General features: G+C 49.0%; 1 protein-coding gene across 1 annotated transcript; it reads right to left on the bottom strand.

Annotated features, from left to right (window-relative positions):
- Nucleotides 1-9,719: 9,719 nt before the first annotated feature.
- On the bottom strand, nt 9,720-18,742 carry BOLA3 (bolA family member 3). Its single transcript, XM_063078820.1, has 4 exons — nt 18,645-18,742; nt 16,331-16,454; nt 14,444-14,532; nt 9,720-9,961 (listed from the first exon to the last, which is right to left on the bottom strand). Exons 1-4 carry the CDS (start codon nt 18,696-18,698, stop codon nt 9,896-9,898), a joined length of 333 nt encoding a protein of 110 aa, XP_062934890.1. The 5' UTR covers nt 18,699-18,742; the 3' UTR covers nt 9,720-9,895.
- Between the last annotated feature and the right edge of the window lie 507 nt (nt 18,743-19,249).

A 19,249-nucleotide genomic window follows, 5' to 3' on the forward strand; every position in this document is an offset into this window, starting at 1 on the left:
TTCCGTACATCACGTGAGAATGAATTAAAGTCACCAGCCTGCCTGAGCGATCCGTCCCCGCGCCTGGGCTCCGGGCTCCCGCTGGGGGCGCTCGGTCCGTGGGCCTGGCCAGCGGCCTCCGCGGCAGCAGGGGGCGACCTCTCGGCGGCGGGTCTCTCCTGGGGTCTCGCCGGGGTCTCGAGCTTCCGGGGAGTTGGCAGGCGACATCCATACCCCTGCCCGGGAGGGATGCGCGCGTGTGCGCTGCCGGGTTCGCGAGTGTCGGGGCCATTCACAAAGTACCCAGGGCGCGGGGTGGGCGCGCGTGCGGCGGCCGCGGGGCAGGTTCCTAGGGCCACCCGGGTGTCTAGCGACTGGGAGGAGGAGCCGCCGAGGAGACCCAGGGAGAGGGGCGGCGAGCCCGGGGAGGTGGCGGCCGCGAGGAGCGCGGGCGGCCAGGGGATGGCCAGGGAGGGGGCCGCAGGGACCGCGTCCCTTCCCGCCACCTGCACCCGGAGCTGGGCGTGGAGCTCTGGGATCCGCTTGACAACTTAGAAAAACACACAGCGGGGAATTGGTATTCTTGAGAAATTCATCACATTTGTCAAGGAAAGGACAGAGATTGAACTCAGCTATGCAAAGCAACTCAGGAATCTTTTGAAGAAATACCAACCTAAAAAGAACTCGAAGGAGGAACCTTTCCTTCCCACCCTGTGATCGAAATGAGCGACCACACTGGGCAGCATGAAGTCATCGCCTTCGAGAACTTAACCTTCCAGATCTCTGTGGGGTCAGCGGGCTGTGTTCAAGGCGTGAAGCAGGAGAGGAAGTCACACTTCCCGACGCACGGAAGACACAACTGTGGAACAGATGGGCTGGAAGCAAGTTGAATCCAGTACGAGATTACTTAACAAGATTGCAAGAAGGCCGACAGCACAGCAGTATTTTGAGAAAATGATAACATACGTGTTTCTGTTGAAAAGGCACACCAGCGAGCTAAAAAACATCATCAATAACAAGACACCAGAGCAGTTCTTCAAGAAATTTGGCCATGAGCTGCTGTATATTACCATCCTCATGGTTCCAACATCCTTCAGAACACACAAGAGATGGAGGACAGTGAGAATTGGAGAATCAATGAAGACATATGTAAATACTGGTCAACAGTTGATAACAACCAATGGGAAATGCTTGGAGAGAAGAGTAAAGTAGCTGAATCAGTGATCAGATAAATGTCATAACCGGTAATAAAACCTTTGAGAAAGGGTTTGAGCCTCCTGGAGACATCTGAGGATTACACTCAGCTAGTGAAGTGCAGGAGAATAGGCTTTCAAATTCCAGAGGAGAAGGTAAACCAGGGGTCCATTGGGGTAGCAAATCCAAAGGAAACGTTGTGGCTGTTTATGAAAATAACCAAGTCTCCCAAGCAGCAAAAGAAACTCATTGCTGCCATGAGTTCATGATCTCCAAACCCCAGATTCACTGCTTCAAAAGTCTAAATTGTGGAGGATGCTATGCCTGAGGATTTCAGCAATCTTCCACCTTAACAGAGAAGGAGAAGCTACAAGAGAAAGTTGATGAATTAAATAAGTCCCAGTGGAGATGGATCAAAGAGATGGCATAACAAATGAAGAACAGCCACCTAAAGAATTCTCAAATGGGAGACCAGCCAGTTTGGGTCACACATTAACAAAATTCGGACAAAAATATAGAAAAACTATGACCAGAGGCCCATAAATTTGAAGTCTGGCTGGCTGAGGTTGAAGGCAGGATCCCACCAGATCCTACCACCAAGTGAAAAGGACTGACAATGGAATGGAACGTACAAAACCCCCAAACCTCAAGAACTTTGCACAAGACTGGGAGGGCACAGATGGCGATTACACAGAGGAGCAAGTCAGGAGAGTGAGGCGCAGAGTTCTGGCCACGGATTTTGATAATGAGTTTGATGACGAGGAACCCCTTCCTGCCACAGGAACTTGGAAGGCTCTCTGCATGTTTGAGGGTCAGAATGAAGGAATCATTTCAGTAGTTGAGGCAGAAACATATGTTATAGGGGAAAGGAAGGTGTTGGGTGGATCTGCATTTGGAGAAATTAAGATGAAAAAGGTTATGTCCATATTTTATTTGTCAGAATCTATTTGGACAAAAATGCTAAAGGTGCTAAGACGTACATTTAATATCACTTAGAATTTTTTTTTAATTGTGTTTTTTTTTTCTTTCTACAACTGTGACTGTTAAAGGCAGTTCTTCAAAAGACTAGATGGATGGATGGATGGACGGATGGATAGCACCACAGTCAGATAGCCACACTGGACTTTTAGGCATCGTACGCCTGGATTTCCCTTGGCTAGTTTTGACTCTAATCGAGTTTCTGTCACTGAGATGAAGCTTTACGTGGAAAGCTGCTAACTGCCGATTTACAAATGTGTCATTTGAAATCTGATAAATATTTCTTCTTTTGGCAGCACCTATAAATAGCAAAAAAAAAAAAAAAAAAAAAAAGTTGGAGTCTAGCTTCTAAGAATTATTTCTGAATCAAAAAGTATGGCATTGTTGGAAGACTTCAGCTCTTTATTTATAGGGTCTGCCATAAATTGATGTACGTTAGAATGTTACATTTTGTAGCTTAATAAATTGAACTATGCTAGTTTGTTAAATTTTACCATTATTTATTTAGAGGAAATCACAAAATCAGGATCTCACCCATTTTTGGTAAAGAAATTAAAAAGTACTTATAGTGGTACTAAGAGTTTGTATTTTTCTTTTTTTTTTGTCTTTTTCGTGACCGGTACTCAGCCAGTGAGTGCACCGGCCATTCCTATATAGGATCCGAACCTGCAGCGGGAGCGTCGCTGCGCTCCCAGCGTCGCACTCTCCCGAGTGCGCCATGGACTTGGCCCGTATTTTCCTTTAAACACAATTAAGATCACTGTTTTCATCATGGTTGTCCTGTCATAACTATTCGATCCCAAAGAGCCAACTGAAATCTGGAACAGTTTGGCCAATTAACTTGTTGATTTTTACATATGACACCAACTGATCTCCTACCCCCCCAGACTGACGCAGATGTTTTAATGCTGTACAGAGAAGCTTGTATAAAAACTGCACATCTACCTCTCAGTCCCTGTTCTGTTTCAGCTGCAGGTTTTGTGGCATAGGGAACTGCATGCAGCTCTCACTTCCTTGGGCTGCGCTATAACTAGAGTGCAGTGCGGCAGCATCTACAATCTCACACACACACACACACACACACACACACACACACTCATCTTACATCCGTGTAGATTCGTAAATCATTGGCATATTTAAGACCTATATTTTGAGTTTACTGGAATTTTTTTTAAAGCAGCAATTGTAAAGGCTCACTTTAGGAAACAGTATGATTAACTTTAGCCAGAATAAAATAAAAATTTCTCACCATCTTTAAAGAAATCTGGCCACATAGGAATTTGTATTCTTAAATTGGCACTGAAGCAGGAGGATGGAAAGTGAAATTGGTCATAGGCATAGACAGCTACCAAGTCCTGTGTTTAACAGGGCCCAGTAGTGAGGCTCCAAGCAGAGATCATAAAGAACTGGCTATAAATGGGTCAGAAGGAAAGTCAGGTTGAGACTTTATTTTTTTTGTTCTTTTTTCTTCCTTTCTTTTTTTGTCTTTGAAAAATATTTATTCCTTTCAAAGTTTTTAGATAGGACAACAAGCTTCTTGCCTTTACATTATGGGCTCATTTCATAAGCTCAGATTGGGATCAGCGCTGGCAGAAGCGATTCCTGCTTGCTGCTCTGGATGGCCCCTATTTCAAGGTTCCAGCAGGGAGTTTGCTTACATTTTACAAGGACTCCCAAAGCGAAATGCCTTTATCTAGTGACACACTGATTTACAACATATAATTTTCTTTAAGTTTGTAATTAAAATTTCTTTTGAATTAATATTGCTAAAGCATCTTGTTTTTAAGTATTGTAGCAAAAAAGTCAGCTGACCCTTAAAACATGGGGATTTTTTTCTAAAAAGCCTTAAATGCTTCCCTGCTTTCTTCAGTGCTAGAGATGACCAGCTGTAGGCATTCAACCAAGCAAATGGGAGACAGGACATATTAAAATCTGACCTTCCTGTATCAGATGATGAACTCATTTCCTAACCACCCAAAAAAGCAAACTTCTGTGAAGTTTTTTTTTTTTCTTCAAAGTTGTGCAAATTTGATTCAGAAAATAGCTCAATTGGTTTGTATAGAGCAAGAGGGAGGGGTCGTGTGCATCAATTTATGATGATGATTTTAAGTTGCATGCCTCGGCACTGGGGACGGATGAAGACAGGCGACACTGAATAAACAGGTGAAGACATTTTCTAGTCTCAGCTCCCACAGCCAATGCCTGAAGTATTAGAAAAAGTATTAAAACAATCCCCAAGGCATCAGGAATTTCCATTTCTACCCAAGATATTCTTGGTTTTCTTCCAACAGTTCTGTTAAATAAAAGGACAGTCTCTGTTTATAAAGTTTCCTTCATTTATTTTAGAGATACACTTACAGGTGAATAATGCATGTATAGAAGGCTTTTCTGCCTAAACTTGTTTATAAATCTACCAAACCTCACCTCGAACTGCCCTCCTTAAAACCCATTTTCTTTGGACAAAGCTGCTGCTTCCTGATGTTCAAAACTCAAGGCAGTTGTTTTATTTTTGATAATGCCAGTGCACTTTTTTGATGTGGTGTCTAAAATGTGATTATTTAGCTGGGCCAGTTAGCTCAGTTGCTTACAGCGTGGTGTTATAACACTAAACTCAAGGGTTCAGATCCTCGTATCAGCCAGCTGCAAAAAATAAAAATAAAATAAATAAATAAAATGCGATTATTTAATGTTTGCCAAAATGTTTGACATAGAGTGACTTTCAATTGGTCAACTGTGACTTTCTTCTTTTGTAGTTTTGCTTTTGTTTTTAAAATGGCTTTTTGTTGAACACGTCTATAATTCCCTCATAGACTATATTTGCACGTACAGCTATGTAAATACCAAAGGGTCACCAAAAACAAGGAAAATCAGAAACCGTCACAGCCAAGAGGAGCCAAGGAGACATAACAAGTAAATGGAATGTGGTGGCATGAAGGGAAAATACCCAGAAAAAGACATTAGGGAAAGACTAAAGAAATCTGAATAAACTATGGGCTTTCATTAATGACGATGTATCAGTATCGGTTCATTAAGTGTGCCGAATGCACCATACTAATGTAAGATGTTAATAATCAGGGAAAAGGGATGCAGGGTATATGGGAACTCTGGACGATCTTCAAAATATTTCTGTAAATTTAAAACTCACCTAAAACAATAAAAGCCATTATTTTATAAACACTAAAGGCAGTAGTTGAATAACAGTTGTTTTAACTTTTTATTTTTTAAACCTGCTTTAGTTCTTTTTTTTCTTTTTTTCTTTTTTTTTTCCAGCTCCCCAGTGACCTTTTTGTTTTTGTAACTGCGGGGGACACGGCTGACACACGCACAGCTACTTTCCCGCTGGCTGCTCAACACGACTTTATAACAGACAATTGGGCTCTCACTAAGTTTTGTTTGAATACAGTCAATATGGTTGCTTCTTTCTAGTTTTATTGGAAAAGAAAAGAATCTGCCAGGCATCTTTTAGTCTTTGCCTCTGTCTGCCTCTTTAATAAACATTTTCCGGGAAAAAAAAAAAAAAAGTGCATAAAATATTCTTTTAAATTCAGGGTCAGGGTATCTTGCCGCAACCTGAAGAATGGGATCGACTCCCTGAAAGGACGTACGTGTCTGACGACGCAGTGGCCTGTCGCGTAATCCCGCAGCGCTCCCGCGGCCGCGTGGGTTGGGTTCTTCGGGCGGTAACAGAGCCACCTCCAGCCCACAAGTCACCTTTTGCTGAGTTAAGCCACGAGTTTCTTACATAAGACGACGTACCTATAGTGTCGCCAGGAGGCTGGAAACAGGGACAGGGCTGCGGGGCGGGGGCGGGTCCCTGCGCGGGTGGCACCCTGCGCGCGGTGGCTGGCAGGCGGGCGGGCTGCTGTCCCCGCAGGGGGTAAACTGACCAAGCCCAGGCAGGCATCTCCCGCGCCCCGCTAGGTAGCCGCCTGGCCTGGCTTGCCTCGGGGCGCTCCCACGGTTTACCCTGTGGACCCAGGGCTGTGGTCCCCCAAACGGGCGGGGGTGGAGATGAGCAGGTGAATGAATGGCTGCGCAGTAGGTTCATGCAGGGAAGCGGGGTGGACCCAGGCAGGGCTGCGGTGGGCAGGGCGGGCCTCCGGGGCGGGGGGGAGAGGGGGTTGGGAGGAGTGGGGGGTGGTCCCGACTCAAGGGCTCTCAGGGGTCTGAGGCGCTCCCCTCAAGAGCCTGCCTTTCACATGACTTACCTGGGCGCTGTGCGACCATCTCCCTGCTTCCCTTCATCAGCCTCCTGGACGGGGACCCAGGTATGGGCATTTTTAAATCTCTCAGGTGGTTCTAGTTTGCAGCCAGCCTGAGACTCGCTGTATCTGTCCTTCGTAGTCACTCGTGCTCGCCGCTGCCCTTCACTCATGACATCTGAGTCCATTTTTCAACTTCAGTGTCTCCTTACCTGGTGGTCAGTTCTTTCCATATTTTACAGTTTGGATTCCCAGATGTGTTTGCCCTGAGCGTCCCACCAGCCATGAGCCAGCGTGTGGACCAGCTGTCCTTGGGCCATTTGTCACCTTTCCCACTTGGGATTCCCAAGAGAGGGAGGTGGAACCACCAAGTCCTTACCTCTGTCTGCATCTGGGGGGAATTTGTGGCCCCAGGTCCCCTCCCAGCTTGCTGGCCAGCCTGTCCCATACGCTGCTAGTTGGGTGGCCTGAGGCGGCACTATAGGAGCCCCAGGACAAAGCGTGCCTGGGGAGGACTGGGGATGGGCAGTTTCCTTAGACCGACTTGCCCACTCAGCAGCACCTACCTCAGGATGCTGGATTTTCCACTGGAAAACTACACTTTTTTAAAAGACACTCGGCTCAGAAAACATATCATCTTAATTCCACAAGTAGCACTTAATCAAAAAGCTAATAGCTGGCTGTATCTGGCCACTGCAGTTAAGCAATTTCTTCTCCTCTTTAAAAAAACCAAAAAAACCTGTGATTAAAAAGAAACCCTGTGATTTCTCTCCCAACTTTCCTTTTAATTTTGGGGAAAGAATATCGGAGTGGAGGAGCCTACTTGTTGACAGATTTAGGAGCAGACATTGGGAAAGTGGTAGGATTGACACTTTCACTGGCCTGAAGAGTCCCCTGGAGCAGGGGAGGGGGTCTGTGTTTCTCTAGTGTCCAGACTCCCAGGAGGCCTGGCCCACTAAGCTCTACTTACCTTTTCCTCCGGTTGAGAACATCTGTTGTCTTGTTCCCAGCTCCTTCTTTGGAGAACAGAACCCCCACTTCTTCTGGTAACTTCTCCTCCCTCTACTCTGAACAAGAGTCTAGCTAAAGGCTTCCAATTTATGTGACCCCTGGACTTCAGTCCAGGGTGGCTCCTGATTCAAGAGGAGCCAATCAGAGGCCTTCCCTGGCATTCTTCCACCTGGAGCTTGAAAGGAAAGTCTGCCCTTCTCATGGCCTGGACATTAAGATATAAAAATAAAGAGCTACTGGCACTCAAGGCACCACTATACAGTGGACACCAATCTAGAGTGAGAGATAATAAAGCTGATCTGTAGAAACAGACAGGAAGAGAAGACCTGCTGGTGTTGGTGTTCCCGAGATTTAGCTATTTCCTATCCTTTCTGCTGTGTGGCTTTTTTAACCCTTCAATATGTGAGATGCCCCAGTGTCCTTCCAGTAATGCACAAATATCTTAGATATCTATTCCTGCATAAAAATTTACCCCAAAACTTAGTGGCTTAAAACAACAAACATTAATATCTTACAGCTTCTGTTCGTCAGGAATTGGGGAGTGGCTTAGCTGGGAGATTCTGGTTCCAGTTATAATCAAGATGTCAGCAGGGCCTGCAGTCTTCTGAAGGCTGGACTATGGCCAAAGGGTCCACTTCCAACATGGCTCACCCACATGGCTCTTGTCTTGGGAGAAGGCCTCAGTCTCTCACCACATGGACTTCTCCTGAAGCTACTTGAGTGTCCTGACAACATGGCAGCTACCTTCCCCCAGCACTAGCAGCCCAAGGGAGAAAGGAGGAAGGCACAGTGACTTTTCTGACCTAGTCTCTGAAACTGCACACGTCACTTCCACTCTATTCTGTTCTTCAGAAGCAGCTATGTCGAGCCTACCCTTAAGAGGAGGACTTAAGGTTCCACATGAGTAACTAGGTTACCTGTTACTTGTGTGGAATTGGGCTCCACACATGTAATGGACATGTACTTAATTTTGTGGTCTCTCTAATCTTGCTGACCACCACCTTCCTGATGGCCTCTGAGACTCCAGTCTTAGGTGTTTCCTCACCACACCACCCAGAAGATGTCCTCTGGGGTGTCTGCTCTTTCAGAGGTGGCTTGGGCTCTCAGGCACAGTTCTTAGTTTTGTGCTGTCTTCTCAGCTTGTATACAATTGAGTGACTCTGTTCCATGTAAGAGGCAGTTCTGACCCGGCAGGATACCAATCCCTCCCACCCCCACTGTGTAGATAGAGAATATTTTTAAACTACAAAATGGGGCACAGTGTGTGAACAGAATATTTGAAATTTGTGCTGCCCCAAAAATCTGGGGCCAAGGTCGTTCTACCTGCATACTTCATTGCTAGGGAGGTACCTTCAGAACTGACTGTGACCAATGACTTCCCTGGTGGTTGGTTCCATGAAAGACAAAGGAGTTTAAGGAAGAGCAGGTTGGCAACCTCTCATTGCTGCAGTGACTGGGATACCAAGGACTGAGAGTGGCAGTGGATGTGGTGACCTCTCAGAGAGCTGTTCGGTAGAGGTGGGGGCAGGAGGGCCGCAAGGGGGTGGCGAATCCATCAAGGCTCTCTCTATAAGTGACAGACATTGACCAGACTGACGTGAGCACAAAAGAACTTAGTGAAAGGATATGGGAGTGAGCAGAGAATTTCTGGGAACACTGGTGAAACAGCCTCTGAAAATACGCAGGAATAAAACGGCTCTGTGGCTGGAACCCAAATCATGCTGCAGACCCAGACATTGTGACTGGGTAACATTGACTCTACTGCCACCAACGCCACCCAGACCACCAGCCGCTGTGGCCCGGGCTGCTGCGGTGGATGCCACACTGCCCCTATTTCTCAGTGCCACTTGCTCCCAAAGTCCTGGGCAGGTCCGTCTGATTGGTGGGGTCTAGACTATCTGCCTGTGCCTTAGTTGCAAGGGAGTCTGGGAAAGCAAGCTTTTTTGGCTTTTTGGTGGGAGGAGGTGGACTCTGCTCCCACCCAGGTGTAGAGGGTGGGGGATCTTCTAACACAGGAAGAGGATCCACGCACCTGCAAGTCCTCAGAGTCCACTCCAGGGTGTAAGAAATTGAGGGTCCGAGATCATTCTTATAAGAAGTTTGGAGGAGAAAGGAAAGAGAGTGATAAAGGAACAGCAGAAGCAAAGGATCTTCTTTCTTTCGGTGAGAGTAAGGGCCTGAGCAGTTTCACAGAGGGGAGATATGAGACAACCTCTTCAAGAGACAAAACGCTGGCACTCCATCCTGTCTCTGTGGCAGCAGGACAGCGCTGTCCGAGATGACACCACTTTGCATAAAAGGACACTACTTCTGAAATAAAGGAACTTGAACCATTACTAAAGACCCTATAAAAGCTTCAGTTTTCTGTTGCCTTTAATTAACCCCTAAATAGATAACATATCTTCTATAATTATAATATGGAAATGTCTATGAACAAAACAGATAAACTCGCTGGCAAATGCCTAGGGCAGAATGGTGTCCGTCAAGTTCATGGAGGTTTTAAGTAGCAGCATCTACGTAGCCAGGCGTGGTCAGTGTTTGGGGACAGAGGTGAATATCCGCAATCCGTGCATAGCTTTGATTTCTTCTTTTAGTGCCTATTAAGTAAAAGAGCGACATCATTCTTTGTGTACTTCACATTGATTACAGAAATTCTCTGAGAGCATTTTTATATAGGTCTACATCTGAAGGATACTTGCCATATGCTTCATTGAAGCAATTTTTCCTTTTTTTTGGAAAACAATTTTTTATTTTTTTAAATCAATGATATATAACATGGCTTAAAAATCTAAGGTATAAAAAGACTCCCACCTGACACCTGTCCTCTATCCCCCCAGTTTCCACCTCATCCCCAAATACAGAACCATTGTTGTTAGTTTTTTGTGTATTTTTGCAGACTTAAAAATACATATTCAAGCTAGTATGAATACATATTCCACCCACTACCTTTTAAAAACACCAGTGGTTAACATTTCAAATACATTGTTGTTTCCCTCAACCATCTGTTTTGGAGATCTTTCCACATGGCGTGTCCTCATTCTTTTTTTGCATCAGCATTGTATTCCATTGTATGGATGTATTCTAACTTTTCAACCTGTCTCCTAATGATGAACTTTTAGGCTATTTTCTGTGTGTTTGCTATTTCGAGCAATGAGCAGCTGTTCTTTAAAACCACACCAATTAGCACAAACTCCCCAATTTTACTTTAAAGCAGGAAATAAAATCACAAATTATGAGACTTGTTTAAGTCTTCAAAGTATCAGGGCCCAAATCTGAATGAGCCAGCACAGTCAAATAGATACATATCCCCTGCAGTGCCAGGAGAGAGGTTACAGGACCTCAAGGAGGCTTAGACATCTCCAAGTTAATCATCAGTACAGAGAAGGAGACAAAGTCCTTTTATATTAAGCCAGAATGTGATAATCAACATAGGGTGGACATTCTTTTTTCCAGTCTGTTCAGCAATCTCCCTTCTCTTGGGGAATAGTTCCTTTCCTACTTTAATCGTATACTTCTGATGGGATGACCAATTGCCCAGTACTGAGGTAGTTACGTGCCACTGGCCCAGCATCTGACTGGCCTGGGGGTGGCATATGACCAAAACTGGGCCAATCAGAATCTCCCCTGTGATTTGTCAGAGTGGAGGCTTGTCTCTTGGGTCACTATGCTGCAATAATGTCAGTTGGAGGTGGTTGGGGGACATGTTCCCCAGCAAGGAGAGAAAGTCCATCTCTAGTAGGAGAAAATGAGGTCAACACACAGAGTAGCTGAAAGCTGAGAGAGAGAATATGAAAGAGAGCGAGCAGATGAACTTGTTTAAGATCCTGAATCTAGATATGCCAGAAACCAGATAATTTCATACCATGGCCCCTTTGTTTATTATGCTAGTTTTAACTTGGTCTCTGTCACTTACAACAAAAAGAATCCTAATACATGTGGTCAGGTTTATAGAGTCAGGAGGATCCTTAGACATAATCTAGTCCTATCATCTTATTTTATAAAAAAGAAATAGATAGAGTCTACCCCTAGTCCAAAGTCAGTAAGCAAGTGAGTAGCAGAATCAGGATGTAAACCCAGGTGTCCTGAGGTCCTGGCCACACCTGGTTCCCATCGTGTTCCTGACTGGCCCTGATGCCAGCAGCTGCTGTTGTTCTGGAAGCCAATGAGCTGCTCCATCGGACTGCACCACAACCCCCTCCCCACCCCCGCCTTCTCCATATTCCCATGCAAGCCCCTCAACTCTGCAGACAAGCAGAAATGTCCTTGAAAAAAGCCTCATATCACTGCTGGGTGAAGAGCACACAGCCCCAGGGCCACCTGCTTCTCTGCTTTCTGCTGGCATGAAATGCTCCCTAGAGACTGTCCCTCGGTCATGCCTGGGCCACTGCCAGCCTCCCCTCCTTAAAGCCTCCTTGGCTGGATGAGGGCCCAGTCATACCTTCACGTGACAGGCCCTGGACAGAGGAAACTCTGGGCTTTGCCCCACTTCTCCTTCCCGATGCCCTCTCCCTGCTGTGTGTGCAGCGCCCCGAGGCTCCCCATACACCCCACAGCATCTTACGGCTACAGAGGGTCTCAGTGATCACCTGGGTCACCTTACAGTTGAGGAAAACTGGGGCCCTGGTGGGAGAAGTGAATTGGCCAAAGTCCCATGGTAATAAGATGTCGCTTGGATAGCACCTGCTGTGCCCACGGCATTATGCTGGGTGCCGAGGACACAGAGGCAAAGGTCTGGGAAAATGATGAATGAGGCAAGAGAAAGGAACACAAGTCCACACAAAACAGATCACAGGGTGGTAGTGACGGGTGCTGTCAGCCATGGGCCAGCTCGGCCCTGCTGTGGCTATCACAGAAGGGGTGTTTCCACGGCACTGGCCATTGCAGTGGGAGGAGAAGGGCCCTGTGGAGGTGGCAGCCCTGGAGCTAGACAGTGGGAGCGGAACAGGCAAGAGGGATAGGGCACCCGGCCCAGGAGTGCAATGTGAGGAAGGCTGGGAACCACACAGGGTTCTCAGGGGAGCCTGGCCTGAGTCAAGTGTGTGCGGGGAAAGACTGAGGCAGGCCTCCCAAAGCTGTAACTTCTAGGCTAGGGCAGGTGGACTGGACTCTGGGCAACTGGGGACCCACTGAAGGGCTCTGAGCAGGGGAAGGAAAGGCACAGGCACCCTTAGAGGGGGTGATCGGGCAGCAGACAGGAAAGAGGCTGGAGGAGGGGAGCGGGCAACAGGTGTTTACCAAACACCTCCATATGCCAGATGCAATGAGGGTAGCGAGGCTCAGAGCCCACCTCCATCCAACCCAGAGGGTAACATGGTGCTCATGCCACTCCCTAGTCCACCCCTGCTGGTGCCTCCGCAGGATGGGTGGGAGCAGGGTGGGTGGAGAGGTATTCATGGGAGGCACACTCATCATCCTGCCTCCCTGGGGCCCAGCCCAAAGCAAATGCCCAGTGAGTACTCCCAAAGAGGAGGCCAAGGAACCATGGACCCAGGAGAGGTTGGGCCACACATTCGGCAGGCCCCCAGAGGAAGAGAGTCCACTCCTGAGGGTGCAGCAGGCGTGAGCCATGCTGGCAGGAGGGGCACCGTCCCTGGGAATCAAACAGGGACTGTCTGATGAGAAGCTTGGGAGGGGATTCCAGCCTCAGATGGGCATGGTGGCCTTTTCAGGGCCTTTGTGGGCTGAGAGTCCTGTTCTACAGCACCAGGATGAATGTTACTAAGCACAAGGATGGCTAGGCAAGATCAACTTCTCCCCTGGCCCAGGCCCACCAGGCCCCCCACCCCAACAGCTTGGGCATCCAGTGCATCTGGACCAGGCACCTACTCCCACTGTCACCTCACTCCTGAAGACATGACTTGCTCAGGAAGCATGGAACTGGGAGCAGACCCTGGTGACAGGAGTCTAGTCACCCCACTGCCTTCTCCTTCACTCCCAGAACTGGCTCCTCCTGTGTCTGTCATAACCTTGATTCCCAACACCTGTCCTGAGCAGGGCAACTCTAGGTCCCAGCTCAGACCCCTACTGGCCAACAGACTTGCTCTTAAAGATGTTTCACTGTCATTCCTCCCAGGTGACTCTACCACAGCCAACATCCCCAAACTAAATCATCTGAAAGTGCCCATGATCATATCAGTATATTTAAACATAGCATTAGCACCCCAGCAATGTGCTGTGGCTGTGGAGATCTCTGTTCAAGGTGAAGGTCAGTCTCAGGGAACTCCCTCCCTCCTTGGCCCACCCTGCTTCAGCCACCTGTGAGTGCCTAGTGTTGAGACTGCATGACCCACATGTGAGATGTGGTGGTCTGGGCAAAGGACTAGATGCAGAGAAAGAGAGACCACCAGGCAGCACCCAGCTGGGAGCATGCGTGCAGAGAAGGACGGGAAGTCCTCAAACAGCAGTCTAGGAAACTTGAACTTGATGGGGAAGAGCCTGCAGAAAGGACTCTTGTGACCAGAGCTGTGCTTTATAAAAATTAAACTACTGCACAATGTGCAAGACCTTCCAGAATGATGTCAAACACACCCACTGATGGGGCAAGGGGCAAGGTTCAAAGCTGGTATAAACAGGCCCAAGGGTCAAAGCTGGTATAAATTCCAATTAAAAGAAGCATGGATAATGTATCAGCTGGGCCTTAGTCTGGTAAAACATGACGTTCCAGGCCCCAAATGTTCTGTCCTTGGGACTGGGGCAGCTAGAACCGTTCTCAATCATGCCGGGCATCAATTTACCCACCTTTAGAGCAGTCCCAAAGAAAGGCTAAAAAATCCCCTCAAATCTACAAAAACGTATTATTGAGTATGTGACAGTCACAGTAAGCATTGGTAGTGTTATACAAGGAAGTGCAAAATAACTGCTGAGCAGCTTGTTTTCAATTTAAAATAAAATTCATATTTGCCCACAATCTGATTCCAGATAGTCCCAGATTATATTTTTCCCAGGTCTCGAATCCTGCTTGCATGACTGTGGTTCTGTACTATTCTTTCCTAGGACTGATGGTAAAACACCGCCCCTGCTGGGCAGGCCTCTCAGATGCTGAAGACCAGCGGCACAGGAGCACTGCTCCCTCTACTGACCTGATTAACCATCTGGTGCTGCTGCACAATTCTCTTCTCCTTAAATTCTTCTGATTCGATTTTAATTTCATACATTGCCCCACAGCCTCCTAAAATAAACATGGTTCAAAAGCGTTTCAATTATTAAGTTATGGCAGCCTCAGTCCCATATGTCCTTGAAGTACCAAATATTCCAAAGAAGGTCTGAATATTATTTTTCAGCACAAAGGAAAGTCACTAGACTTAGAAAAGCATCATGACTTCCAGTCTGATCACACTGTCCTCCTGCCAGGCTGCCTCAATTCAAGATGTGCTCTTCCTTTTGCAAGGCAGCTGCACTACCCAGGATTATCACTTGTGGGCAGGAAAGAAATTCTCTGTGACACATAGCACAGAGAAACCTAGGGAATATAGAGTATTCCTTTTACTAGGCCAGCAAGTGCCATGGAAGCGGGTGGGAAGGACTGAATTTCAGTGTTCCACCTTCCAAAGGACCAGCAATCAGTCACACCTTGAAAACTGTGTTTGTAATCCTATCCAAAAGGAAAGAAAGGAACAAGGAAGCATGAGAGAGCCAGGAACACACCAAACATGTTGGACGTGGAGCTGCTCGGGCTCCCGCTGGCACCTCCTGGTCTACAGCACAGCATCCAGGCTTTCCTCCCAGGCTTTTGGGGGAGAGAGCATTTTGGAGAAGCCCTCAAGGCAGAGTTGTCAAGAACCCATCCACCCCCTGCCCCAGCTTTGTCCCCATGTGGTGATGACTGATGATAAACTGCTCTTGCATTAAGCGGCACGGGCAAGAAAATATCCCCTGCACTGTTAACACCAGGCCATTGTATGAGAAGTGCGATCGACTCAACAGGCTTTATTTTGCTTCTCTTATAATTCATGCCAGGAGTCCCAGTTTTGGTTAAACCCCAGGTTCCTAGTCTCCATTTCCTTTCTGTACTTCATCCAGGGCTGGGCAGAGCCAGACTGGGGGTTTAGTTCCAGCTCTGCCCTGGGCCTGGGGGCTGGTGCAGGGCTGGTGACAAGAGCTCAGCATTGCCTGGGGACCCCTGCAGAGCCCTCACCTGAACTACCATTCTAACACATCTCTAGATTGATTAATTTCCTATAGTTTCCAGAATAAAATCTACTTTCTAAACTTTCTCCCAGACCCTTGTAAATGTTATATTCTCAGTGAAGTCAGTGAGCCCTCGTGGCGAAGACCACGTCAGGGTGTGTAGGATTCAGGTTGACGCCTATCTAGCCGCCCATGGCTAGACTGTTCCAGTGTGTGTCTGGATAAAGGGCCTATCTGCCCCATCCAGTGGGTGCAGAAGATGGTTCCCCAGCCTGCTCCTAACATACAGCCGGCCAGAAGTGCTGAGGGGCCAGCGACTCCCTGAGAAAGGCAGGGCCTGGCTGGGGCTGGTAACTTAGGACAGAGGCTGCCCTGTGTCTTGGTTCCTGTAAGCCTCTCTGTGAGGCCCTGGCCAGGTCCTCCGGCCTCTCTGTGCTTGTCTCCTCCTGGGGAAAGTAAAGCAGTTGGAAAGTGTGCTCCAGCACTGACATTCTAGGGTGTCAGAAGAACGTGGGGAAATTAGAGGAGGGTCCATCTTGCAGTCCAAAGAAAGACTGTGGGCCTGAGCTCTGGGGCAAAAGGGACCTTGTGTGAGCTGGGTCAGGCTGGCAACCTTAAGTCCTCCCAGCTAGTCCTTGTCCCCACACAGTGTTCTGTTGATGTTTCTGAATCCCCAGCTCCACCCCATCAGGTGGGAGAGCTGAGCTCATACCATCCAAAAGCAACATGTATAGAGAAGACACTGGTGGAAGTTCCCCTCTCCAAGCCCCTTGCCCTCTGCCCTTCCACAGGGCAAAGTCCTACCAAAGCTCCATGAAAAGGATGAGAGGAAACCCTACCTGAAATGTCGGTGACTTTGATAGCTGTAGCTCGAGGAAACTTTTCTTTGAGAATCTGGGTCACTTTGAGCTCCCCCTCAGTCTGGGAGGCAAACATCCGGTGGACACAGTGGAGAAAAGGAAGCTGCCAGAGAGCAGAGACAAGAGGGTCACGGCGGAGCAGGATGATGCCGTGGCAATGGGCTGCCACTGTGCAGGCCCCGCCTGCCACTCCCCTGCAAGGCAGGCCCCTGCCACGGCCTAGTCAGAGGGATGATGTGGTGTCAGGTGTCTGTTTAAGCTCCCCAAGATGCAGAATAAAATTCCTGGGGGTGAGGGAGATAACTGTAATTAACTCACTTTGACTATAGAGACAACAAGGCCCCAAACCAAACAGTAGATGTTTAACTCCTTCCTCGTGATAATGCTGTGAGACAACACTAGGATGACAGTTTTACAGGGAGAAACTGAGGCATTAAGTAACGTGGCCACAGTTGGATCTGTTAGCAAGCTGCAGAGTCAGGAGGGGGGCTGGGCAGCCTGCCTCAGACCCACCCTGCCAGGTCCCTGTTAACCATCTACTGCGAGTGACCTCACAGTCCACTGCTCACTAATTCTCACTGGGGAGAACAGGCAGAGATTGATTAAACAACCTGGAGAAGGAACATCTTTGCATTACTTGCCACTGGCAACAACACCCCCCTTCCGCGATGGCTACCATAGGGAGCCAGGGTTTCTGATGGAACATGTTTCAACGCTTAGGAGCAAGGGAGCAGAAAACCAGCTTGGCAGCCACTTGTCTGGGTTGAGCACATGCTGAAAAGGGAGACTGAAAATAGAGTATGCAGGCCTTGAATGCCAGCTAAAGATTTTGGACTTTGTGAGACTGGTAATGTGACCCCAGATGACATGTCCTGAGCTCTTGATACCAAAGTAACCTGCAGGAAACACAATCTCACGAAGGTAGTCAGGAAAGACGCCCAAGAAAGGGGCATTACAGAGGAAGAAGTGCCAGGCGTTGGCCCTGACTGCACGTGGGTGGCAGGTGGGAGGGAGAACACCAGGGCTAATCAGCGAATGCTGATGCTGAAGGTACCAGCCCTTCACCCCTCAGTCCTGCCTATCTTTAGGCCTTTCTTGATGACCAAGAGCAGGGTCCTGTGTTATAGAATGTTAGAGTACCTTTTTGAAAATGAGCTGTGCACTGGCTCTCTCCCCAACTGGTCTTAAAGGCCAGGACTGAGTCTGTTCTGTCACAGCAGGCTCCAGGGCAGGCCTTCGGAAGCACTTGGTGATGAATGAATGGATCAATGTGTGGGGAAGAACTACTCTATTGGGGGCGCGCCTACTGGGTACAGGGAAAGAAGTCTGGCAGGGAGTTAAAACGCAGGTAAGATTGGCCAGCCACTGAAAAAAAAAAAAATGCAGGTCAGGAGAAAGGTCTGAAGTTAGACTTGTTGTGAGCCCTGGTAGCATTGCTGGGGATGGGTAGGGGTTGGGGTGGGGGGTAGAGCTGCTCCTGGGGACACAACCTTGGGGGCAAAGAGAGAGGGTAACCAGATGGCAGGCAGAATCGGCAGTCACTGAGGTGTGAGGGTGGTTAGCACTGCAGAATCCTTGGGAAAAGCCTCTCGTATCTTCGCAGATCAGTGGGAAGCGGCCTATAGCGGAACAATCTGCTGACAAAACTCCCCAGATGCCCACTGTCCACGCTGAAAGTCACAGCGTGGTAGAACTCCTCTTCATGCATGGGGGAGGTAGGTTCAAGACCAGCAGGGGAGAAGGAAAATGAGAGGAAAGAGAAAGAAGTGGGTGAGATCAGGCAAAGGATGAATCAGAAGTGGGGAGAGAACAGGAGAGCGTGTGGGGATGCTCTCTGCTGGGCTTTTACTCCGGGTTCAGAATTTGGAGAGGGTCAAGGTCAGAGCTTCGGCCGACATTTCCAGGGCCCATACCCCTCCGCAGTTCCCTGCACCCACGTCCCAACTCCGGGCTATACCCTCTAGGTCTCTAGCTCCGTAAATCAACATTTCTTTTTCCTGTGCCCGCTATATTATGAATGTTCACGTGTCTGTGCCCCTGAACCTCAACGTCCACCCAGCTCGGAGCTCTCCCAGAGCGCACCAAGGCCTGATACTTCCCCAAATGCCCGTTACCACTGAGTGAACGAATGAATGAATGAGAGAAAGAAAGGGGAGCCCTCCCTGGGACTTGCACCGGGCCCTGCGCCGCGCCCGCAGAGAGCCCATCCTCGAGCCCCGACAGCGACTAGCCCCGCGGTCCCTCCGCGGCTCCTGCCCCGGGGAGAGTAACCCTGTGCCCCGCCCGCGCTCACCCCGCGAATCCCGCGGAGCAAAGGCGCTGCCGCGGGCGGGCTCCACGCTGCCATGCCCGGCCGACGCGGCCCGCCGCCCGAGGTCGCCGTGTCGCCCGCAAGGCGCGGAGCCAGATACCGAGAGCCACGGTCGCAGGTTAGGACGCCCCCTGCCGCCGGGAGGCCTCCGGCCTCCCGGCCCCGCCCACCGCCGCCGGCCCGACGGGACACGCCCCCTGGCTCCGGCCCCGCCCCCCGCCGTCGGCCCCTCGCGGGTCGCAGAGATTCGCCCTTCCAGCACCTACAGCCCCTGCCAGCCTCGGGGCCCTGCCCGCTGCCGTCGCTCGAGCCGCGCTCGTTCCTCCTCCCTGGGTCCTGGTTCTTCGTTAAGGTCCTGTTGTCCGGATCAAAATCTCCTCGCAAGCCAGCGCCCCCCACCTCCCAAACACCCCGTGGTTCTCGGGGCTCAGTGCTGACTTCCTCCTCCAAATACCCCTCGTGCTCTTGGAGGAACTTCTCCATACCCACTGCTCATCACCTGCACCCTGGCTTCTATTCCTCCTTCTACTGAGGAGTCTGGGTTTCTCTCCAGATGAGGGGACTCATGGAAGGATTTTAAACAGGCG

This window comes from Cynocephalus volans, chromosome 14 (genome assembly GCF_027409185.1).
Source record: "Cynocephalus volans isolate mCynVol1 chromosome 14, mCynVol1.pri, whole genome shotgun sequence".
Lineage (NCBI taxonomy): Eukaryota > Metazoa > Chordata > Mammalia > Dermoptera > Cynocephalidae > Cynocephalus > Cynocephalus volans.